General features: G+C 37.2%; 1 protein-coding gene across 1 annotated transcript in view; it reads left to right on the top strand.

Annotated features, from left to right (window-relative positions):
- The window catches only part of LOC139942983 (uncharacterized), a 68,198-nt gene extending 44,209 nt beyond the window's left edge, over window positions 1–23,989 (top strand). Inside the window, exons 2-13 of the mRNA XM_071939798.1 lie at window positions 13,021–13,161; window positions 13,543–13,673; window positions 14,190–14,451; window positions 15,396–15,712; window positions 16,041–16,179; window positions 18,700–19,022; window positions 19,457–19,598; window positions 20,135–20,469; window positions 20,991–21,129; window positions 22,222–22,433; window positions 22,691–22,826; window positions 23,706–23,989. Of these exons, the coding sequence (XP_071795899.1) occupies window positions 13,021–13,161; window positions 13,543–13,673; window positions 14,190–14,451; window positions 15,396–15,712; window positions 16,041–16,179; window positions 18,700–19,022; window positions 19,457–19,598; window positions 20,135–20,469; window positions 20,991–21,129; window positions 22,222–22,433; window positions 22,691–22,826; window positions 23,706–23,989 (2,561 nt within the window). The remainder of the gene's footprint in view (window positions 1–13,020; window positions 13,162–13,542; window positions 13,674–14,189; window positions 14,452–15,395; window positions 15,713–16,040; window positions 16,180–18,699; window positions 19,023–19,456; window positions 19,599–20,134; window positions 20,470–20,990; window positions 21,130–22,221; window positions 22,434–22,690; window positions 22,827–23,705) is intronic.
- Window positions 23,990–27,052: the final 3,063 nt, after the last annotated feature.

The following is a 27,052-nucleotide window of genomic DNA, read 5'->3' on the forward strand; positions in this document are numbered from 1 at the left end:
GGGCATGTTGTTCGCCATCAGGCCCATATTGCAGAACTCAAGCATTATTACATCAAGCTCACAGTTTCTCAACACTTCCGGGGAATGTCATCTGGGTCTGCCCTTTTTCCCCTGCTTGAGGGAGCATTTGACTTTCCTTAGCTCTTCCATCGACAAGGGGCCATCATCAATGCCAACGTTCGTGAGTACGTCTGCGATCTCCAAATCCTCACCAGTCACAGAAGGATGATCTCCCAGCAGATTTCTGAAGTGGGTGAACCATGACTTTACGCGGTTACTCCCTTGACTTGTCCTGCTTTTGACCTCTTCCTGCCACTGACCCCATTGACTATTCTCCATGCCTCACCATATTGCTTGCCCTCACGAGCTACCTCTACCTCCTCGATTCTAAGTGCAAACTCTTTTTCTCTCAGCCTTTCATACACGTCCAATAGCTGTATAGTCTTGCTCCGGATAAAGGCATCATGTTGTTCCTCAACTGTCTTTCGTGCTGCAACAACTTCTGGGTGATCAGAATTGTGGCTTATTTTTACTCGATTCACCTTAGGCAAGCTCTTCTTTGCCTCTAAGTTGGCCACGATGAAGTGCTGGTAAAGAGTTGTTGCATCCTCTTCTCTTCTTAACTCTCCTCGCTCGTTCTCTTCCTCCCCTTCTCCTTCGTCTTCTCGTTTACTCCCAAGCACATGGAAGCGATTAAGCACTACCACTGTGTACTTTGCCTGTAGATCAGGACGGGAGGAAAATCCAATCAACCTTCTCCTTGAAGGCTGTGGTCTTGGGTTGTCTTAGGCTAATCCTAACTTGCATCGATACAACCTGTGATCGGAGGCCACTGTCCTGAAGCTGCTGTATGCCTCAGTCGAACAAGGATGAAGTCCAGTTGGCGACGGTCTTCTGTGGCTCTGTCTTCAAAAGTCCAGAGTTTGCCTCTTCGCTTCTGGAACAAGGTGTTGGCTGCAAGGAGGCTGTTTTCTTGGAGAAAACTGACTAGAAGTTAACCATTCCGGTTTGACCAATCCCCAAGCACAGCCAACAAGTTGTGCGCTGGCACCTGCCCAACAGCAACTCGGAGATTGTTGAAGCATTGCTCGACATCTGCCTCGCTGCTGCAGTTGTGTGGAAAGTAGCATACAATAATTGTTGTGACAGGGTTGCCATCAAACTCTGCTACAAGAACTCGTGGACTAACAGAGTGGATACCCCAGCATTTCTGGTGTTCCTCCGGTCAGATGAGGTAATAAAGTCCATCCCGCCTGTCTTGCTTTACCTGATGTCTTCATGGACACGGCGGTGCTCCTGAATGCCCAATACATCAATTCCGTACATCTCGCTACATGCTGCCATCTCCTCAGACCTTGACTCATCTCTTATTGTGAAGGCATTAAACGTTGATAGAATTATCGACTTCTTGCACTTCAAAAGGTGCGCAGTAGCCTTGGCTCTGAAGTCAGACTGATCCCTCCCCGAAGGGTTTAAGAACCCGTCGTCATGGAGCCCAGAAGGGCCAGGACCTTGGCCAGCTGCTAATAAGTTCCTGCGGACTCCCGCCGCTGGAAGTATAGGATTTGCAGTCGTGTGTGTAGTCATCATGTTACCTTCAATGCTGTAGTAACCTGGGGTCGCCGTCCTCCAGGCCCATTCAGCCGTTGGGGTGCAGAAGAGCCTCATCCGCCCTAAAGACGCAAGTCAAGCCTGCCGGAAAACCACCCGGCCACGGTGTCACCATTTAACCCATAGCTGGAGGGTATTGGCTAACGGGTTCCGCCTGCCCGGGTTTGAAATCAGAGTTACCTTCTCCTAGGTGGATTGCCTCCCATGGCTGATGAGCCCATCCTACCCATAGCTTTCTGGTTTTAAGAGAAGATGAGAAGATGAATGTTTGAAAATCGCGGTGAATTCGGCCAAAATTTGCGAATTGACAGTGAATATTTTCACAATCGCTCTCGTCACCCCTCGACCTGTCCGTACCAATATGTTACGAATTTTTACGAACGCTAAACAATGTTAGCCAATGATTGCTAATGCCTTACAATAGCTTACGAAAGTTGCCAAAGCTTACGCACGCTTTACCAACGTTACTAATGGCTACCAATGCTTACGACAATCTACGGCGAATGACAGCTTTGCAACATTCGCTGAAATTATAAAGCGCTTCCCAATGCTGTTTACACTGTTGCGAATAATATTAGGTGAATGTGCTTACGAATGAAAATATTTGACAATCGCTCATACTTCGCAACATTCGCCGTGTCTTCGTAAGCGTTCGTAACAAATTCGGAGTGGTTACCCGTCACGCCCCATCTCCTTACGAAGATCGGTCTATTTACAAACCGGTTTGTTAATTTCAGCGAATGTTGCGAAGACGGTCATTCGCCTCGACATTCGTTAGCATTGGTAAGCCATTGTTAACGTCTTTAAAGCATGCGTAAGCGTTGGCAACGTTCGTAAATACACCTGTAAGGCGTTTGTAACCTTCGCGGGTCCCCTTTCTTACAAATGTGATGTTGCTGTTTGCCAAACGAACAAGTGGCCAGAGCGAGATTCGCCCGGTATTGATAGCAATCGCGGCCGCGTAATCCATTGTTCGGAAATTAGTCAGAAAATGGCAAGACATTGGCAACGATGGTAAGACATTCGTTAACATTCCTAAGTACATTATTAACGTTTGTAAGACCTTTCGTAAGCATTCGAAAACATTCGTAACATTCGCTAGCAATCACTTTATTTGTTTGAAATTGCTAGTAAGCTCAGTCGCGACGTGCGCAACGTTCGTTGCCTATGTGTAAGGCATTAGCTAAAGCATTATCAAGCGTTGGTAAACATTCGTCATTATTGTATGGAGAGGTCGAGGGACGACCGAGGGGTGACCAAAATTAAAATGTTCACCATCCAATCGCAGAGGTGGGAATGACAGTGAACAATCCGTAATTGTTACCAACGCTAACGTAACACGGCGAATGTTGCGAAGTTTGAGCTACTGTCAAATAATTCAATTCGTAAGCCCATTCGCTAGCATATTTTCCCAAGTGTGAGAGTAGCATAATCATTTACACCATAAGGACATTAAATGCTACTCTCACACTAGGGAGAAAATATGCTAGCGAATGGGCTTACAACACTTATAACTAAATAAAAAATAATATAACAAATTACAGGAGTAAGAGGACTGGTTCACCCAAGAGCTTCTAATGTTTCAACATAAACATCAACCAACTACATGACATGTACAGTCTATCGCATATTTTTGTTTTACTCATTATTTTTTTAGATCAATATCGCTCTTCAAGATTCTTGACTTTTCTGTTTGTTAATATCGCTTTGATGCACACACTCGTCGCATGAGAACTCTCTCACTTTTATATCAATATTTCTAGCCCCAATGATTTCTGAACTAGTGCTTCAGTAGCCTCAAATTACACGTCAGTAACGGTATCTGTTTGCTCTCTACACAATAAATGCACTTTGATTCACACACCTTCTCGTAATAAAAGTATCTTTCCTTTGATGAACATTCCTAGCCGTCATGGATGTTTTGCATGTTTTATATTTTTAATAGTTTTGTTGAATTCGTCGATAAGTCACCTTAAGTTCGGCTTCGTATCCCCGATTTTCGGATTCAGCACCCCAGAATTGGGTAAATGCTGCTCACTCCATTAACAAGAGCCTCTTTGTTCTTAAATCTGGTCTAGACTATAGGTCTAACATCAATAAGTACCAATGAGTACAATTGAAAACGAACGCTTGAGCGATTATTAAAAATAAAAATAAATACACGAACATATTACAACTCTCTTTGGATGTTTCTGCGTTTGGCCTTGTTTTAAAAGAAGAAAAAAAACTTCATTTAAACTAGAAAGAATAGTACACTAAACTATTACCTCTCTCTTCAAATAAATCTGTAAAAACAAAACAATTTATTGTTTAATATAACAAAGTACAAAATATTATACAAGGAGGTTGGCCCAATATAGTCACTCCTGTTGCATCAACAACCTGTAGATCAATACCACTCGTCAAGGTTTTTCACCATTCTAGATGTTATGTTCACTTGGCACCACCCGCTCTTGGCTTGATTAATTTGTCTCTCTGTGTATCAATACTTCTAGCCACAATTAAACAGTTGCAGCATCAGTATATATATATATTTTTTTTTTAAATGACACGTCAGCATCGGGTATTATAGTAAAATTGCTTAATACCGATACGAAGCCATAGCTTCAGGTACCGGAGATACAATACTGAAAGCGCTATAAACCCAGATCGGTTCCCAATTTACTTTTCTAGTCTGAACTATTACAAGTCTAGAAATAAAATACTACTTCCTACTAACTCTCTGCCAGATTGTGTTACCTGATTTGAACCTTTGTTTTTGGAATTGAAATAAAGGTCCTAACCAACTTAGCCAATCAAGCAGTTGTTGGTAGTCTAACTTCTTCGCCAATGTCGGTATTCCCGATTGAATAAATTCCACTTTACCTAATGTTCTTAAGCATTTACACCATAACGATTTAACTGCATGGGTACACTCAAATTGTCATTGTTACAAGTTTATTTGCAAACCAGGTTAATGAGATTATCAACCCATGACTAAGTTGCCCAATTGATAGAACACCTGTATGTAAGCCAATTAGTTCCAGTTAGAAATCCCAATGAACTTTAGTCTGCTTGCATATTAATCTGTTTTATCTTCCAGTACGCGCTGATCCATCAATCAGATGCTCGAACTACTAGGGGGGTAAATACATAATCTACGACCTCTGTTGTATATCCTACTTCCTCTGTTTTTATTACACAGTGCGTATTTCGGCTTCGTTGGATATGGGACGCAGAAGCGCTATATTTTTCCGTATTCCACTCGCGCTTATGTGTTAACTTATAATTATCTTCCACTACGCGCTAATCAACCAATCAGATGCTCGAACTACTAGAGAGTTTTATATGTTTATAACATAACTTCAGAAATCGCTTTTTGTTATGAAAGTCGTGTTCCATTAGTATGCCCTTGTAGAACCAATATCTGTAAAATTCACACAGTGCAATAACAGCAGCGTAAAGAATTATATAACAAATCATACGGGAGTTTGAAGATTGGTTTACCCAACAGCTTCTCATGTTTCAACATAGACATCAACCACTATAATGTAAAAGTCTTTTGCAAACATAGTATTTTACTCTTTCTTTTCCTTGGTTTTAAGAACGGGATTTGAACCACTGACTTTCGGTTTGTCAGCCACAAATAAGTGACAGGTTCAAATTTCAAACTAGTTATCTTGTCACATATTTAACCAAGTGTTTCTTGGGTTGCATCAAATAAATTATACATCAACCGCTACCGGTAGATCAATATCCCTCTTTAAGATTCTTGACTTTTCTGTTTGTTAATATCGCTTTGATGCACACACTCGTCGCATGAGAACTCTTTCACTTTTCTATCAATATTTCTAGCCCCAATGATTTATGAACTAGTGCATCAGTAGCCTCAAGTTACACGTCAGTAACGGTATCTGTTTGCTCTCTGCACAATAAATATTCACTTTGATTTACACACCTTCTCGTGATAAAAGTATCTTTCCTTTGATCAATATTCCTAGCCGTCATGGATGTTTTGCATGTTTCATATTTTTAATAGTTTTGTTGAATTCGTCGATAAGTCACCTTAAATTCGGCTTGGTATCCCCGATTTTCGGATTCAGCACCCCAGAATTGGGTAAATGCTGCTCACTCCATTAACAAGAGCCTTTTTGTTCTTAAATCTGGTCTAGACTATAGGTCTAACATCAATAAGTACCAATGAGTACAATTGAAAACGAACGCTTGAGCGATTATTAAAAATAAAAATAAATACACGAACATATTACAACTCTCTTTGGATGTTTCTGCGTTTGGCCTTGTTTTTAAAGAAGAAGAAAAAAGCTTTTCATTTAAACTAGAAAGAATAGCACATTAAAGTATTACCTCTATCTTCAAATAAATCTGTAAAAACACAAATGTGTTTAATATAACAAAGTACAAAATATTTTACAAGGAGTAAGTACGGATGTTGGCCCAATAGTCACCCCTGTTGCATCATAAACATCTACTGACAACCTGTAGATCAATACCACTCGTCAAGGTTCTTCACCATTCTAGATGTTATGTTCACTTGGCACCACCCGCTCCTCGCTTGATTAATTTGTCTCTCTGTGTATCAATATTTCTAGCCACAATTATTTAACAGTTGCATCAGTAGTTTTTTTTTTTTTAATGACACGTCAGCATCGGGTTTTATAGTAAAATTGCTTAATACCTATACGAAGCTATAGCTTCAGGTACCGGATATACTGAAAGCGCTATAAACCCAGACCGGTTCCCAATTTACCTTTCTAGTCTGAACTATTACAAGTCTAGAAATAAAATACTACTTTCCAACTAACTCTCTGCCAGATTGTGTTACCGGATTTGAACCTTTGACTTTGGAATTGACATGAAGGTCCTTACCAACTTAGCCAATCAAGCAGTTGTTGGTAGTCTAACTTCTTTTCCAATGTCGGTATTCCCGATTGAATAAATTCCACTTTACTTAATGTTCTTAAGTATTTACACCATAACGATTTAACTGCATGGGTACACTCAAATTGTCATTGTTACAAGTTTATTTGCAAATCACGTTAATGAGATTATCAAACCATGACTAAGTTGCCCAATTGATAGAACATTTGTATGTAAGCCAGTTAGTTCCAGTTAGAAATCCCAATGAACTTTAGTCTGCTTGCAAATTAATTTGTTTTATCTTCCAGTACGCGCTGATCCACCAATCAGATGCTCGAACTACTAGGGGGATAAATATATAATCTACGGCCTCTGTTTTATATCCTCCTTCCTCTGTTTTTATTACACAGTGCGTATTTCGGCTTCGTTGGATATGGGACGCAGAAGCGCTATATTTTTCCGTATTCCACTCGCGCTTGTGTGTTAACTTATAATTATCTTCCACTACGCGCTAATCAACCAATCAGATGCTCGAACTACTAGAGAGTTTTATATGTTTATAACTTAACTTCAGAAATCGCTTTTTGTTATGAAAGTCGTGTTCTATTAGTATGCCCTTGTAGAACCAATATCTGTAAAATTCACACAGTGCAATAACAGCAGCGTAAAGAATTATATAACAAATTATACGGGAGTTTAAAGATTGGTCTACCCAACAGCTTCTCGTGTTTCAACACAGACATCAACCACTATAATGTAAAGTCTTTTGCAAACATAGTATTTGACTCTTTCTTTTCCTTGGTTTTAAGAACGGGATTTGAACCACTGACTTTCGGTTTGTCAGCCACAAATAAGTGACAGGTTCAAATTTCAAACTAGTTATCTTGTCACATATTTAACCAAGTGTTTCTTGGGTTGCATCAAATAAATTATACATCAACCGCTACCGGTAGATCAATATCCCTCTTTAAGATTCTTGACTTTTCTGTTTGTTAATATCGCTTTGATGCACACACTCGTCGCATGAGAACTCTTTCACTTTTCTATCAATATTTCTAGCCCCAATGATTTATGAACTAGTGCATCAGTAGCCTCAAGTTACACGTCAGTAACGGTATCTGTTTGCTCTCTGCACAATAAATATTCACTTTGATTTACACACCTTCTCGTGATAAAAGTATCTTTCCTTTGATCAATATTCCTAGCCGTCATGGATGTTTTGCATGTTTCATATTTTTAATAGTTTTGTTGAATTCGTCGATAAGTCACCTTAAATTCGGCTTGGTATCCCCGATTTTCGAATTCAGCACCCCAGAATTGGGTAAATGCTGCTCACTCCATTAACAAGAGCCTTTTTGTTCTTAAATCTGGTCTAGACTATAGGTCTAACATCAATAAGTACCAATGAGTACAATTGAAAACGAACGCTTGAGCGATTATTAAAAATAAAAATAAATACACGAACATATTACAACTCTCTTTGGATGTTTCTGCGTTTGGCCTTGTTTTTAAAGAAGAAGAAAAAAGCTTTTCATTTAAACTAGAAAGAATAGCACATTAAAGTATTACCTCTCTCTTCAAATAAATCTGTAAAAACACAAATGTGTTTAATATAACAAAGTACAAAATATTTTACAAGGAGTAAGTACGGATGTTGGCCCAATAGTCACCCCTGTTGCATCATAAACATCTACTGACAACCTGTAGATCAATACCACTCGTCAAGGTTCTTCACCATTCTAGATGTTATGTTCACTTGGCACCACCCGCTCCTCGCTTGATTAATTTGTCTCTCTGTGTATCAATATTTCTAGCCACAATTATTTAACAGTTGCATCAGTAGTTTTTTTTTTTTAATGACACGTCAGCATCGGGTTTTATAGTAAAACTGCTTAATACCTATACGAAGCCATAGCTTCAGGTACCGGAGATACTGAAAGCACTATAAACCCAGACCGGTTCCCAATTTACCTTTCTAGTCTGAACTATTACAAGTCTAGAAATAAAATACTACTTTCCAACTAACTCTCTGCCAGATTGTGATACCTGATTTGAACCTTTGACTTTGGAATTGACATGAAGGTCCTTACCAACTTAGCTAATCAAGCAATTGTTGGTAGTCTAACTTCTTCGCCAATGTCGGTATTCCCGATTGAATAAATTCCACTTTACTTAATGTTCTTAAGCATTTACACCATAACGATTTAACTGCATGGGTACACTCAAATTGTCATTGTTACAAGTTTATTTGCAAACCACGTTAATGAGATTATCAACCCATGACTAAGTTGCCCAATTGATAGAACACATATATGTAAGCCAGTTAGTTCCAGTTAGAAATCCCAATGAACTTTAGTCTGCTTGCATATTAATTTGTTTTATCTTCCAGTACGCGCTGATCCACCAATCAGATGCTCGAACTACTAGGGGGATAAATACATAATCTACGTCCTCTGTTTTATATCCTACCTCCTCTGTTTTTATTACACAGTGCGTATTTCGGCTTCGTTGGATATGGGAAGCAGAAGCGCTATAATTTTCCGTATTTCGATCGCGCTTGTGTGATAACATATATTATCTTCCACTACGCGCTAATCCACCAATCAGATGCTCGAACTACTAGAAAGTATTAACTTTACTTCAGAAGTCGATTTTTGTTATGAAAGTCGTGTTCCATTAATTTGCCCTTGTAGAACCAATATCTGTAAAATCACACAGTACAATAACAGCAGCGTAATATAACAAATGATATAGGAGTTTGAAGATTGGTTTACCCAACAGCTTCTTATGTTTCAACATAGACATCAACGACTACAAGTAAAGTCTTTTGCAAACATAGTTTATGACTCTTCCTTTTCTTTGGTTTTAAGAACGGGATTTGAACCACTGACTTTCGGTTTGTCAGCCACAAATAAGTGACAGGTTCAAATTTCAAACTAGTTATCTTGTCACATATTTAACCAAGTGTTTCTTGGGTTGCATCAAATAAATTATACATCAACCGCTACCGGTAGATCAATATCCCTCTTTAAGATTCTTGACTTTTCTGTTTGTTAATATCGCTTTGATGCACACACTCGTCGCATGAAAACTCTTTCACTTTTCTATCAATATTTCTAGCCCCAATGATTTATGAACTAGTGCATCAGTAGCCTCAAGTTACACGTCAGTAACGGTATCTGTTTGCTCTCTGCACAATAAATATTCACTTTGATTTACACACCTTCTCGTGATAAAAGTATCTTTCCTTTGATCAATATTCCTAGCCGTCATGGATGTTTTGCATGTTTCATATTTTTAATAGTTTTGTTGAATTCGTCGATAAGTCACCTTAAATTCGGCTTGGTATCCCCGATTTTCGAATTCAGCACCCCAGAATTGGGTAAATGCTGCTCACTCCATTAACAAGAGCCTTTTTGTTCTTAAATCTGGTCTAGACTATAGGTCTAACATCAATAAGTACCAATGAGTACAATTGAAAACGAACGCTTGAGCGATTATTAAAAATAAAAATAAATACACGAACATATTACAACTCTCTTTGGATGTTTCTGCGTTTGGCCTTGTTTTTAAAGAAGAAGAAAAAAGCTTTTCATTTAAACTAGAAAGAATAGCACATTAAAGTATTACCTCTATCTTCAAATAAATCTGTAAAAACACAAATGTGTTTAATATAACAAAGTACAAAATATTTTACAAGGAGTAAGTACGGATGTTGGCCCAATAGTCACCCCTGTTGCATCATAAACATCTACTGACAACATGTAGATCAATACCACTCGTCAAGGTTCTTCACCATTCTAGATGGTATGTTCACTTGGCACCACCCGCTCCTCGCTTGATTAATTTGTCTCTCTGTGTATCAATATTTCTAGCCACAATTATTTAACAGTTGCATCAGTAGTTTTTTTTTTTTAATGACACGTCAGCATCGGGTTTTATAGTAAAATTGCTTAATACCTATACGAAGCCATAGCTTCAGGTACCGGATATACTGAAAGCGCTATAAACCCAGACCGGTTCCCAATTTACCTTTCTAGTCTGAACTATTACAAGTCTAGAAATAAAATACTACTTTCCAACTAACTCTCTGCCAGATTGTGTTACCGGATTTGAACCTTTGACTTTGGAATTGACATGAAGGTCCTTACCAACTTAGCCAATCAAGCAATTGTTGGTAGTCTAACTTCTTCGCCAATGTCGGTATTCCCGATTGAATAAATTCCACTTTACTTAATGTTCTTAAGCATTTACACCATAACGATTTAACTGCATGGGTACACTCAAATTGTCATTGTTACAAGTTTATTTGCAAATCACGTTAATGAGATTATCAAACCATGACTAAGTTGCCCAATTGATAGAACATTTGTATGTAAGCCAGTTAGTTCCAGTTAGAAATCCCAATGAACTTTAGTCTGCTTGCAAATTAATTTGTTTTATCTTCCAGTACGCGCTGATCCACCAATCAGATGCTCGAACTACTAGGGGGATAAATATATAATCTACGGCCTCTGTTTTATATCCTCCTTCCTCTGTTTTTATTACACAGTGCGTATTTCGGCTTCGTTGGATATGGGACGCAGAAGCGCTATATTTTTCGGTATTCCACTCGCGCTTGTGTGTTAACTTATAATTATCTTCCACTACGCGCTAATCAACCAATCAGATGCTCGAACTACTAGAGAGTTTTATATGTTTATAACTTAACTTCAGAAATCGCTTTTTGTTATGAAAGTCGTGTTCCATTAGTATGCCCTTGTTGAACCAATATCTGTAAAATTCACACAGTGCAATAACAGCAGCGTAAAGAATTATATAACAAACGATACAGGAGTTTGAAGCTTGGTTTACCCAACAGCTTCTCATGTTTCAACATAGACATCAACCACTCTAATGTAAAGTCTTTTGCAAACATAGTATTTGACTCTTTCTTTTCCTTGGTTTTAAGAACGGGATTTGAACCACTGACTTTCGGTTTATCAGCCACAAATAAGTGGCAGGTTCAAATTCCAAACTAGTTATCTTGTCACATATTCAACCAAGTGTTTCTCGGGTTGCATCAAATAAATTATACATCAACCGCTACCGGTAGATCAATATCGCTCTTCAAGACTCTTGACTTTTCTGTTTGTTAATATCGCTTTGATGCACACACTCGTCGCATGAGAACTCTTTCACTTTTCTATCAATATTTCTAGCCCCAATGATTTCTGAACTAGTGCTTCAGTAGCCTCAAGTTACACGTCAGTAACGGTATCTGTTTGCTCTCTACACAATAAATGTTCAATTTGATTCACACACCTTCTCGTGATAAAAGTATCTCTCCCTTGATCAATATCCTAACCGTCATGGATTCATTTACTGAAGTTCGCTCCAGTAAAGTTAAATGACACGTCAGCAACGGTTATTGATGTCAATTTGCTCTCTCCGACGCCCTATTGTCTGGAACTAGACAAATCAAGTAAAAAATTTAGACATGCCTGCCTTCTTATAAGTAGTTTTGAATTATCCAATAGTTTCAAACAAACTTTAATTATACCACAGAAATGACCACCAAACATTTTGCCTGTTGTTAACATGGTTACTTACCAACTTTGAATTTGCACTCCGAACTGTCTTACCAACTGAGTTATCAAGTTGTATTGTAAAACTAACCTATGTCTGAGTGTTTCAATATTTCTAGCCACAATTTATTTTCATTACATTGTAGTTATACTTTCAATACATGTAATGATTATTTTCATTACTTGTATTTAAATTTTCAAAACATTGAATTATATTTTCATTACATGTATTTATATTTTCAATACATGTAATCATATTTACATTACATGTATTTATATTTTCAATACATGTTTTTACATTTATTTATGTATTTGTTTTCACACGGAGCTCTGCCATATTGCGCGGTCGGCCAACCCGGTGGGGCAACAACTACATGTACATGTGTTGAAAATATAAATACATGCATTGGAAATATAAATACATGTAATGAAAATGTAATTACATGTATTGAAAATAAAAATACATGTCATGAAAATATAATTACATGTTTTGAACAAATAAATGTTGTCATGCAGAAATTTGTCTGCGGAGTGTAGGTTTCTCGTATATGTAGCTCCATAAAATCACGTATACATGTACACAAGATAATGACCATCCATCGCCTTAAACACAAGCAAGCCAATGTTCTGCAACGTGTGCATTGATATGCTTGCGGACCATACCAATGTTGACAGAAATGTTGCTAGTAAGTCTCGTTTAAATTTGGTTTATTTGTGAGGAGCAACAAGGGCTTGTAATGGAGGTAAGTCCCGCATTCAAGCATGTCATGACCGCTTACAGTCGTGTCTTACAGTTAACACGGTTCATGGAAAACCCTAATATTAAATACTTAATGTTGGGAACATAAACAGACAAAGGCAACCCCGAGTGATGAGTGGTGATCGTATACTGTGTAGAAAGTCCAATCATCCATTTAAGTGAATGTAAAGAATTTCAACTAGAACATAATCATACATTCAAAATACAATGTTAATTTGTCTTTAGTAATCCTTGAATTGAGTGAGAGTAAGATGATAGTTCATCATTTTGGACCACCACCTGATGGTTATACTCCTGGTCAACACTGGGTCACACAAGTCATGAAACAGGTACCAAAACGGAATCGATGCCAGTCCACTAAAAAAGGTAAGCAAAAACGTTGTTTTAAGTTTATTGTTTAACTGTTGAACTCTAAAGGGTTATTATTTAAATACAGTACAAAAGGCTCTATAAGTCTCAAGTAATAGCGTAAGATACAACCTCACATCATATGCGCTTCAGCGATGTGTATAGTCCACCGTGTACTAAAACAGACAAACAATCACTCCAGAGGCAAACAACATGAGTGGGATTCAAACCCTTGACCCTTGACTATTCTAGAAAATATTGTTTTCAGAACCAGACCGCCGAACTACTCCAGTGACGAGTCAGTTCGGATCATTCTAGCACAGACTACCGACATACATGTTACTCCTACTCATAACAAACGCCAATTTCAATATAATTTTCTCTTGTCAAATCCAACAGATACATTTAGCGACTGTCAAGCTTTGCTGGATGCTGGGTTCAAAGAAGATGGTATCTACACTATCCATCCCTACCAGAATGATGAAGGAGTTAAAGTGTTTTGTGATATGACGAAGCATACCGGCTGGATTGTAAGTACAACTTGTGTTTATCCAATGTTAGAACCCTATTTTGCTTAGCAGACAACATGTATTCCCAAATATAAACTCAAATATATTACACAACAAGCAATTAATTAACATATGGTCCTCGAACAAACATAATGCCAACAACTCTGTCTTTGTATAATAGAACACTGACTTATATGTTTCGCGTTGCATATCGACTTGCACTTATTGACTACACACATTCTTTAAAAATTATACCGGGTGCAATACATTTTGTATCGTTTTCCAAGTTGTGAAAGTTCAGTGCTTTCATTTATCCCTAAAACACAGCAGTACTTCAACGATATAAGAGAAAAAAATGTAACTGGAATTTGTTTTTAACAAAGTAAAAAAAAACGTCTTGTAAAACTGATGTTTTTTTTTTATTAAGTGTTAATGTTGAAGGTCAGTCTGAAGTGTATGTGGACACTTTTTTCCTTAAGGTCGCAATGTCGGTTTGTATACACATAAACACGAGCTACTTTTATTATTATCTTCTAGGTTGTCCAGCGGCGCTATAATGGATCAGTCAATTTCAACCGCAATTGGACAGAATACAAGAAAGGCTTTGGGTCAACGGATGGTGAGTTCTGGCTTGGCAATGAGATTCTACACAACCTGACTGATGCTGAAGGGAACTGGACAATCCGTCTGGACCTAACCAATGAAGATAACGTCACGGGTCATTTGCTGAAGACACAGTTTCACGTCGGACCTGTCGATTACACCATGTTTCTGGAGCACTCCGAGGTACAACCAACTGGTATGTTAACATATCGCTGGTATATTATATATTGAGTAGGCTAGATGGCCTTAGCTTTTTTTTTTTTCAAAACCGGACCTTCTTCAGAGACATGTTTTGTTATAATCATAAACAAATACATTTTCCATCGCGGCCAATTGCCGAATATGGGAAAACCATAACAGTTTACAGGGGGAATGTACAAGATTTAGTTACAATAAAAAAAAAACAACGATGTTAAAACAAAACTTGAGGACACTAATTAATGGATGTAGGTCCTTCTGAACAGCGAACATTATTTTGTACTTATAAAAGCAAATCAAATCATTTCTTTTCAATATAATTCAATACATGGCATTGTTAAAACCATTACCAAGGCTCCCCTGATTATATTAAGATTCAAATTATAATAAAGGATACATTAATGTTTTACAGGAACAAATTGTTTAATATTAATTGTTTGTGAATCACGGGCGATGTTTTTACGGTAATCTGTTATTTTAAATGACACGTTTCAAAATCGTCAGTTAACATTAAATACAACAAAATTTTAAACCAGACTCCTGGCAAAAGTTGAAATGAAATTTACTATCTTTTTTATAAGCAGTTTGTTATTATTATTATTTTAATTTATTTGGCATAAAACACATACAAAATACAAACAATAACAAAACAAAAGCCATGGAAACCTGCCAGGAATTAAAAAGCTTTACAAAACAACACTGTAGGCCGAATTAGGGCTTTCAATGCCAATGCCCTTGGGCAAAATATTAACAATCTATAATTATTTACAATAAAAATCATAAACATTCAACAATAGAGATGCTAAAAAGTAAAAATGCAGAATGGGTTAAGAACGTTAACAATGCAAACAGGCAAATATTAATCCTACCCATCAAAAAGTAAATATAAATGTATATTTAAAACAAATGATTGAAGGCTTAATGCGATGTGTTTGGTTCCAGTTGATATACAGTGTGGACATAAACTTGGAATGGAAGACGGGAGTATTTCTGATGATAGGATCACAGCATCTAGTCAGTGGAATTCACATTGGCAGCCGAGTAATGCACGACTGAACCTGAACCGTTATTGGAGGCCAGCTGACGGACTGTTCGTTGATTCAATGCTCCAAATAGATGTGGGTATAAATCCTGTGCATATTGAGGGCGTCATCACACAGGGCAGTCCATACCGTGATAAGTGGGTGACACAGTACCAGGTACAATACAGCATTAATGGCACTGCATGGCTGTACGTGAATGGGGCCTCGACTCCACAGGTAAGAGTGCTCAGCAAAGACACTCTCCAACCTAACATGTATTCCTTATAAACTAAACACACTTCAATAAAGCAGTACAACCATTATTCAGGATTTATATATCAATTGTTATTACTTAATATATTTATCATCCTGACCACCTCTGATTCCTTTGATTCATTTCACAGACATTCTCTGGTAACTCCAATAACTACGCTCCAGTTACCAATATTCATTAACAACATAGACACTCCAATAATGCAGTACAACCATTATTTATAACCAAAGTGTTAATTATCATTTGTATTTATTATTGTTCCCACCTCTGGTTTACATTTATTTTTTACAGACATTCATTGGCAACACTGATAGAAACACCCCAGTTACCAATATATTCCAGCAGCCTATTCAAGCACGGTACATACGCATCAGACCTACAGCCTGGAACGGCAACCCAGCCCTACGTATTGAACTCTTTGGATGCAGAGGTATTGTTTCAGTCAATCACCACGTAATGTCAGGCTTATTGCCTAAAACTTAACCTGAATTAATATGCTAGCCTTTTCTTCTAATCTTAAAGTTAAAAGTAAACAAAATATTGCCAACCAGTGGATGTTATCAAAATGGACACCAATAGGAGTGACGAAACTGTCTGGGGTATTTATGAATATCCAATTCTATAAATAAGTTCATCTGGATTGTTGATAATCATGATTATAAAGATTTGCAAGTAACATCTACATAAACTTGGATTTGCAAAAACGAAACTTTTAATTCAAGATAAATGTCCATAAATAGATTACTGTATATTTCTTATCGAAAGGTTATTGTGAACCGTTTGACCACAAAGCAGTCATGTGAATCATTTAATCACCAAACGCACAATTTTGATATTTAATAGGGAAATCTGTCGAAAAAGTTTGAGCGAGAGCACTACCAACTCTATATGAATTAAACTAGTGTTGCTAAAGATCTCATTTTATTTTATGTAAAGTAAAATAGAGAAATGGAACTCTCAAAATCAAAATTATAGATCACTCGGTTTCGGATGCTGCATATCAAATACATTATGAAGGGGCCTCATTAAAGACTCTTTATCAACGTGCCTTCCAATTTACTGCACCCGAACTACGGAACAATGTACCACACCAAATCATAAACTGCCCCACCCTGGAACGATTTAAGTTGCAACTTAAAACACACCTGTTCACCCACCCAAGCGCATACAGACTTTATTGTATTATGCGCTTTAGAATAACCGTTTACTATTATTATTATTATTAGGCCTATTAACCCATAAATCATGAACTTTTGAACAAGTAACGACCTAACTTAAAAATGATATTCAAAGTTTGTAGCGAAAACTGTGTCCTTCAGCAAGACACTTAACCATTCGTCCTTCGGATGGGACGTAAAGGCGTTTGTCCCATATGTTGTGTAACGCATGTAAATTTAAAAGAACCCAGTGCACTTATCGAAAAGAGAAGGGGTTTGTCCCGGTGTTCCTGGCTGTGGCTGCTGTAAGCGCCGTAGTACCTTGTAAACCCTCGGTGCTAACTAGGTGGGTCTCAGAATTCATTACTGCAATAATCTATATCTCTGACGACCTGCGAAATTAACAATCATTGACTGGTTTGATACTCGGCAGGGGGTTCATCAAGGCTGTATTACATATTTGTATCCGTTTAAGATATACGCCCAATGCTTGATGCTCAATGCCTCAGCAAATTTTGAAGTTGATGTAAAATATTAGTGACCAAGTTGTAAGCAATAGTCGTTATGCAGATGATAGAAAGCCCTTGTCAATTTCTAAAGCTGAACTACACGATTTGATGGGACGTGAATTATGATTCAACGTAGACAAAGCAATGAGCTTGTCTGTCTGAAGGAATACTTTTATGAGCAGCTATATCAGCATTAAAGGTGGTAGTGAGGAGGTGGTACAGAAAGGGTTAGCACTTGGCAAGACAAACAACCATAGATCAATCGAAAGAAGCACCTTATTGTACGGTTAAGAGCAAGGTTAACGCATGGTAAGAAACCCCCAAAATACCAAGAAACGGATGCTAAATATTTAACGGCTAGTCTTGAGTGTCAGTATGTTGGAGAAAGTCCATACTCGAACATCTTTGGTTACTACACATATTAAATACTAAATACTAAATACTAAATACTAAATACTAAATACTAAATTGGTTGTGTTTGGTTCTAGTTGGATGTTGTGGACACTAGATGGGAATGATAGACGGAATTACTCCCGTTGAAAAATGAACTTCTTGGCTGCAGAGGTTTCAATCATTCACAACGTTTTCAATTGGCATGCTTAAAGCCGGTTTATACTCGCTGCGACAGCGTGCACGCACCCGACAGTTCGAACTTGGATTTAACGTTCATGCTTCGTCATCAAAAACAAGAATACGCATTCAATTTTATTGCACAAGAACTCACTTAATTGAGACACACCAAACTCATTGCATGACTTTGCATTATATAAATACTGGACATAACAAACTCGGTGCATCCGCAACAGACCAACAGCCTTGAATTCAAAACCATACTTACGTATTGAGCTCGTTGGCTTCAGAGGTAAGTGATGTAATTTATTGATGTATGCTGTTGACCACTTACCACGTTCTCCAAGTGCACAATGTCATCCAATTGAGACATTTCAAACTGTATTCAATTGTTAGTCGAGCACAGTTCAATTTTGTAAATGACAAAACATACAAATGGAGAAACAAAGTGTCGAAAAGTCATATTGTATCTGCACTATACCTCACTCCCCTTCAAAGTGTAAACAATTAGACTACACCTAAGCTGACATACTAGTTTGAGAATGTACTGTAGGCAAAATAAACGCGTTTCTAACGTTAATCAATGTCTCAATAAAAATTAATTAAAATCAAACTATTCTGAAGTTAACACGACCAGCTCCAAAATTCGCAATAAAGGTTTCACTATTAAGGTTGGCTTGATGGAAACACTTTAAATGTATTTTATTTTCTCAGCTCATGAAGTTTGTCGGCAGAAGCTTGGAATGGGAGATAAAACCATCCCTGATGGAAGCATAACGACATCGTCTACTGATGACCAGGAATGCAGCAGGAACACTTACGGACGGCTAGATGTGAAAGGTGGCTGGTGTCCCACATTGAATGACAGTGACAGTGCATGGTTCCAAGTGGATCTAAAGCACCCGGTATTGATTCAAGGTGTTGTTACACAGGCTAACTTGGACAGAAAATGGTGGGTCACAGAGTTTATCGTATCTTACGGTGACAATGAGCAAGACATGCGCTTCATAGGAGGGACTGATAAGGACAGTGCACAGGTGTGACGTCATACATAAAAATATTTCTTAAAAAAAACTCCAAAAATTCACTTGTATCATAATAATGTAATCTGTTGTATTTATACTTCAATTGGTCTGGCTCTTTACAACACGCTTTGATCTTGATGTAAAGGCGTTTTGTAAATATTTAGTTGTATGTATGTATGGATACATACAAACGGAAAACTGTTAATTACATAATATTATCAACACCATAAAAAGTAATTGCCTATGCAGTTAATATTGTTTATTAACATATTTTTCTCAAAGGGTATACAGGTGGCAGCATCTTTGAGAACAAAGAAACTGCAACAGTAAGCAGTAACGGATTGCTTATTAATCCCAACCTTGATAATAGACGAAGAGCTTCAAACGAATTTAGGGTATTAATGATTTATTGTTGTCATTGAGCATCGTTTATGTTTCCTTCCCAGAGATTCCCTGGAAATTCAGACTATAACACCAGAGTGACCAACATGTTCAATGAGGAAATCAGAGCACGCTACATCCGCATCACACCAACTGGGTTTCAAGGAGAACGTCCAGTGCTGTGTATTGAACTCCTTGGATGTAATGGTAAAGTCAATAAAACACCTATTGTATTTATTTATCAATTCTTTTGATTTGTACAGCAACAACAACAATAACCATACGTTATTGGTTTGTTTGGCATTTGTTGAAATATTAAAATAATGTCGAAGTCACATATTTAAAGCGGACACCTACTGCAGTCTTCCTGGTCTCATTTGGTTAAAATGAAAACTTTACTATAGACGATCGCTGTTAATACTGTTGCGTTTTATTAAAAGGTGTTTTACGTAGCATATGAGCCTAACTATGTTCATTTATAAATAATAGTTTTATTTAGATTAAGCAAAGAACAATCAAGTGCAAAGTGGCAAAAACACAATCTTGTGGCAATAATTTAATTACAACTATGTTAGTGGTAGTGTAATATTGACTTGCTTGTTTTGTTCTGAAACAGATTTGGGTTCGTTTTCAAGCCAGTTATTGTTGTGACCATTATGAAATCGAAATATGCACTGATATGAATGAACTTCAATACACCCATTAGTATGTTATTATATTGACTTTATTATTGCCTGCTATAGAACGCTTGTTTTGTTTGGATCGTCTCGGAATGGGAGACGGCAGCATTCCAGACTTCAGAATCACAGCATCAAGTAAACAGCAGAGGGAAGATGGTAACTGTCAACCAAGCAATGCACGACTCACTCAATCAGCAAACAACAATACTATTGGCTGGTGCGCTAATCCTATTGACATCAACCCGTGGCTACAGATTGATCTAGGATTTAAAGTGATAGTGGAGGGAATGATGATGCTGCAGGGATCTGATCAGGGAACCAGTGTAGATATAGGTTATGAGTACCAGCTAGAGTACAGTGATGACCAGAGCACGTGGCATACAAAGAATTCAACACAGGTAAGGAACTGTAATATTCACTCTGAAAAGGTTATTTCTGCGTCTTACAATCAAAACTGTATGTTCAAATACTGGTTTGATTATCAATAAAACAATGATTTTATCAATCAATTTAGTCCCACACTAAGAACTACGAAACTGTTTGATCTTGTTCAACTTGCTGATTGTCAAACCACAATGTCACTTGCTTCTATGGTTGCATTTCAGACCAACAATTCGTGAAGGATTTTTTTTCAATCAGACTTATGTTCTCGAATGTGAGACTTTGAAACGCTAGGTGGCAGCAGACTAACAGGTGAAGTATTAATGCTCACATAGTTCTGAGCGTGCGCACATTACCGACAACAATGATATTTTACCTGGTAAGTCTGCTGCCACCAAGCGTCCCGAAAGTCCCCCATTCAAATATTCTGTTGCAACAGGCCAATCGAATATTAGTTGGTGTAAAGTTGACTAGTCTAATGTGGCTAAGTTAATTTACAAGTTTAACTTACATGAATTGTTTTATTGTTTCTGAACAGATTATGCGAAGAAACACCGCAGCAGACTCGGTAGCTACCAGCATGTTCAATCCACCAATTATTGCTCGTTATATCCGCATCATACTAAACCAGACTGATGGCTCTCAATGGATACGTGTTGAACTATTGGGATGTAAAGGTAGGTTCCATCGAGATGTTTCATGCACATTGTCTTAAACAAAGTTATATTTTATCCGAATGGAACAGTGATCTGATCGTGAAATAATATCATATTATACACATATTGAATGTTTATGAGTGCAATGAGTAGAAAGATGGAATGCTCTATTCAACGAGGCGGAGCTGAGTTGAATAGAACATTCCAGCTTTCAACGAATGCAAATATTTGCACTATTGCACGAATGAAAAACATTGATTATTCGTTTCATCCAAGTAGATCTTTGTCATTTTGATTGGAAGATACAACTTTCAAAACAAACAAAGCGTAGGCCTACAACTTTTACGTGTGAAATTACACTCGTTTCTCTTTGGGTCGACCTGTTGGATTCAACAGTCACAATGTGCGTTCTGTACAGCTATTTTGAGACACGCAGAAGCCGAACGCTAGTAATTTTACTAATATGCCTTGCAGTAACACTGCTGCGTTACCAAAGACACGCGCACGCAGTGATGTTTTTACTCAGCTTTTTTCGTTCCATCCGAAAAATACTATTGCACACTGCAGCGTGCAATAGTACTTTTCGGATGGAACGAAAAAGCACGATGAGTGACTCAGCGTGCAATGGTTCTTTTATTTGCTATCACGTGACGGACAATCCTCCAATCCAATGACAAGGATCTGCTTGGGTGTTACGTAAAACCAAGTAACCAAATCAAACACAACAGAATGTTAAACATCAAAATGGTACATTCAATTGACAGAGTATACACTGATAAGTTTAAAGTGATCAGATTTGATCGAGTTTTTCCTTGCTTTTTTAAGCAACTCACAACTCTAAACTCAAGATTGTTCTTAAATAATACAGGCAAAATTCATGTTTGGTGAACTTTTTTGCTTCACGTGCTCTGGATGATCAGCGATTTCTTAAAAGCTAGGTGACCTTTAAAATTAGAATGTTCACAGGTTGTTTGTTAATGAAGTAAGTAGTTCTAAACTTCATTGATCAACAACACAAATTGGTTTATTTAACTCACGAAACAGAGCCCAGTTTGAGCCGTTTGTATTATTTAGAGAAGCCGTCTTATAATCGATCAAGTGTTTTATTTACAGTACGCTGGGTGTGTGAACAACGCCTTCTTAATGAAGCCCATATCATTCCGGACGGATCTTCAATTCTTCAAATTGACCTACTGTTAGTAACTCTAGTTGAGGGAGTCATAGCTCAAGGGAAAAATGAATCGTCATTTCAAGTAGAATACAGCCTTGACAACGTTACCTGGGTCTCTGTTAGCCACAAGGGAGCACCTGAAGGAGAACCTCAGGTAACTTAATGGTTTCGTCATTGCACAAACAAAATGGTTCTTCAAATTTACTATTTTATTCTGGTGGACTTGTTTCTCAACTTGTTTTAAACAGAGACAATCGGTAATCCCAGAAACTCGTACGTACAAGGAACATTGCAACATTATGAACATTTCATTGTGTATTACTTTGCATTTAAAACGAATTGTTTTCAAGTCAAATGTTGAAATAAACCAAAATTAGCCTTGATCATGGTGTTCTATTTCCTATGCTACAGATATTCCATGGTAACACGAATCAAACCGCACCGGTAAAGAACCCTTTTGAAGAGCCGATCCGAGCACGCTTCATCCGTGTGACTCAAACAGACGTCGGATATCCAGCTGTAAGCATTGAACTCATTGGATGCAGAAGTAAGTTTCTCGGTTTTAGTAACATAACAAAATTTCAAGTTCAACCGCCGACTTTGTTTTACTATTTGGTTTGCCTTTAATCGTAATGTATAAATAAAAACAAACGATCTAAAAAACATTTGTAAAACAAACGGTTAAAGTGTTTAGAAGTTTGACACAGTGTGTGGTGGAGCCATAGACGCGTCCTAATTCACTTTTAAAATAACAGAATTTCAAGTCGAACCGCCGTTTTAATTTGCCTTTTGGTTGTGGTTTGCCTTTAATCGTAATAAAAAAAAAATTTAAAAAAAAAATATAAAAAACTTGTGTAAAACAAACCTTTAAAGTAGATCATCAGAGCATACTGATCGAAACGTCGAGTTGAAACCAACGGTTCTTTTCAGAACCACCTCAACTCATTTAGAGATAGTCATTACATGGTGTTACCGTAAACCTTTCCATAATCTTTAAACAAGTTTGAAACAGTGTTTGATGGTGACATAGACGCGTGCACACTTTTTAATTTAACTATATTCTAGAACACGCTTGCAGTTTTTTGTTTTTGAATACGCAAATAAAAGCTTACCGCACATTTAAACGTTTTTAATTAAAAGAGCATCACAATGTTAGTAAGGGAATAAATGAGTGATGACGAGTTCTTCAACGGCTGTTTTAAACCGGTCGTGACTGTGCGTTGCGTTTCTTTGAGGCAGTTTTCTGATAGCATATGGCTTACCCAGACGAATGCTACTCGACAACGACCTGTTAAAAACAGTTCTAGCTATGCATTTATCGACTGTTTAAACACCCCACGTGAAATGTTCTCCGCCAATAGGAAAAGCCAAACTGTCTGAGGTATTTATGAATGTTGATTATTTTGTACTTTCTTATGTTTTCCAGATGATATTCTTGAGACTGCCAACAATCAAGCCTTCATCATTCACCATCACACAGATAATAACCAAAACGAAACAAACTGCCCAAGTCTGAATAGTGAAGGGGGATGGTGGTTTAATAAATGCTCTGGTATACCTGGTGTAGACAATAACCTTAATGCTGAATATATCCAACCTGGAGATACTATGGGTCCATACAAACGAGTTATTAGAGCTACTGAATGGAATGGTTCTCGTATTGCAAAGACTGAAATCAAAATACGCCGCCAATCTCCACCTCGTGGCTAAAAAAAATTGAGGATGGAATTTGCAATGTCCCTTGACAATCAAATGATAAGTCAACGCAGACTCGTATTATTGGTACAAATATCCATCAAATTTATTATCTATTCAGCTCAGACTTAAACAGGTAAACAAAACCGTGGTATGTGGACTGTTCAATCACAAAATAGAAGCTAAGCCGACAACTAACAAAAAAATGTTTAGCCTTTAAAGACACTGGACACTATTGGTAATTGTCAAAGACCATGCACTTATCTCGCTCGGTGTATATCAACATATGCATAACATGACAAACCTGTGGAAATTTGAGCTCAATTGGTCGTCGAAGTTGCGAGATAACTATGAACAAAAAAACTTGTCACACGAAGTTGTGTGCTTTCAAATGCTTGATTTCGAGACCTCAAAATCAAATTATAAGGTCTCGAAATCAAACTATTTGAAAATGACTTATTTCAAAAAACTACGTCATTTAAGAGGGAGCCGTTTCCCACAACCTCTCCCCATTACTCGTTACCAAGTAATTAATGCTAGTAAATATTTTGAGTAATTACCAATAGTGTCCAGCAGTCCAGTTAAAACTTCAAATATTACCAAAATGAATTCATGTAGACTCAGTTGGATGTAACAACATTATCAAAACAGACTGGTGTCAAACACATGCTACACTGTTTAAAAATTAAAGTAAAAGGGCATACTTATAATTTTTTCATAAACTTGTTTTAGGATTGTATTTTTAGAGCTCACAAAGTTCTGTTCGAATGAGCTTGTACCGTAGGGTCAATTTGCTGGGTTTTCAATCGGGCTTGAGGTTTAAAAATACATTTTGCATAAGTCAGTACAAACGCAATGGCAACTGTTTCTCATTGAAGCATTCGTGTAACAAGCTAGCCTACTGATTAAGCTGCCTTGATTCCTAACACAACATCGCTACAACGAGCAGCGGGTCAGAATGATCCATCTCCTTTCTAATTTCTTTTGTTAAAGGGAACAAAATCGCCTTTACTTAAATAGTAGCAAGATCACAGACCAATGAGAGCGGACCAGCCTTAATAATGGAATTTGACATGCACATTCAATGAAAACCAAGATGGGGTTAGGAATATACGGCGGATTTCGAGACCTCAAATTCTAAGTCTGAGGTTTCGAAATCAAATTCGGGGAAAATTACTCCTTTCTCGTAACCTACTTCACTTCAGAGGGAGCCGTTTCTCACAATGTTTTATACTATCACATCTCCCCATTACTCGGGTTTTATGCTAATAATTATTTTGATTATTTACCAAAAGTGTCTACTGCCTTTAATTGGATTTGACATGCACATTGAATTAAAACAAAGATGGGGTTAGAAATACACGGCGGATTGAGACGAAGCTCCCAGAGGAATACATATGACTTTGGAATGAATACAATTTGCACAATTTACCAGGCTTGCCTTAATTTTGAAGTTGCTAAAATTTGCACTTAATTATTAAGCATTGTTGTAACCGTGGTATGCACCTCATTGTATTTCATAGATAGCTGCTGAAACCATTTTTAAAATTCAGAAGAAGTTATCGAACCTAAACAGAATTGTACTTTCGTAATGAAGGGAATCCTCAAACTAAATTTGTTAACAAGTTACTCAACAGTTTAGGGAAACGCATGGGGGATTGACTAGACTTGAATCTATCATTAAGGATCAACTTAAAGCAAAAACATTGTATTTGATTTGAAGAAAAAAATAGAACTTCTGTTTTAAGAATGGTTTCTTTCATAAATTGATCTTAACAACCGTTTACATGTATAATATAGTACTTTAGAAAGTAATATTGTGATGCCACCATTTGCAATGTATCAGTTATATTTAAGAAGTATTGCTTTTTAGAATTATTTGTAAACAAAACACTTTCCCGTTGAAGAAAAACTTCACCTGGTCCTGTTTTCCAAACCTTTAAACCTCTCAAATTTAAAACGTTGAGAACCGTGGTCAAAAACTAAAGAGTTGCCAATGTTACCAGCCGTCGCGATGGTAGATTTCAACAAACTCATCCTACCTTCGGATTAATCTTAGGACTTAAGACGAGTTAAGTTCCGACTCCAGAGACGTTAGAACGCATTGAACCCATCCTAAGTTAGGACGGGTTACTCGTCCTAAATTCGAGATAGGATAAATGTTAGCGTTTCGTGAAATCGGCTGCAGGTTCCTTGGTCAGTTTACCTGCTTGTCGACCTTGGTTTGTTTTTATCATTATTATTATTATTGGCTTATTGGTTTATTAAAAAAACATTTCAAAAGTCACAGCAAAACGTTGATTTGTATTTGAATTACAAACATTACAATAACTATGTTAAAAAAATATAGACAATTGTAAAAGGCACACATGCCACAAAAGACCTACGATAAAAACACGGAACACCAAGAAAACAATTATAATTAATATAGGTTACAAACAAAATTACAACAAGGTGTTACCGAGGTGTTATCAAGTCATTTGGCTTTAGAATCCAACACTGACATTTTACATTATATGTCTGGACACTGGAAACAAGCTAGCCTGGTCAGGGAAAGATTGTGTCTGGCCTTTTAAATAAAAAACACATTGTAACTCCAACAGCTTTAAGCTACGAGGGAACGCTATACGAGGGAATACTTTCACAAAAACCTTTCAAATCGCTGCTCTCGATTGATCAACCTCTGTCACATTCGATTTGCACTTGTGCCTTAATTGTAACTTATTTAATTAAGATCTGCACTAGCCCTGTGTTGGATTATTCCTCTGTACACAGATACAACACGAAAGTGTAAGGCCGCCAGGGCTAGATATGCACCTATTCATAATTGTTGTGTAAGATTTCATTGTATTGGTGTTAATTGTATCGATATATTATTGGTAAAACAAATTTATCTGAGAGACCATTTTTTTTAAATAACTAACACATTTTATTCAAATTTTTAAACATGCAAGCTGCGATTGATCAGTAAAATAATTAGAATTTCAAGATTTTTAGTAAAGAATCTCTTTAAAAAAAAAATCAGAAAGAGAAAAAAAAAAAAAATAAAAAAACGAAATAGCCTTGACAAACGTTTTA

This window comes from Asterias amurensis, chromosome 10, assembly GCF_032118995.1.
Source record: "Asterias amurensis chromosome 10, ASM3211899v1".
Lineage (NCBI taxonomy): Eukaryota > Metazoa > Echinodermata > Asteroidea > Forcipulatida > Asteriidae > Asterias > Asterias amurensis.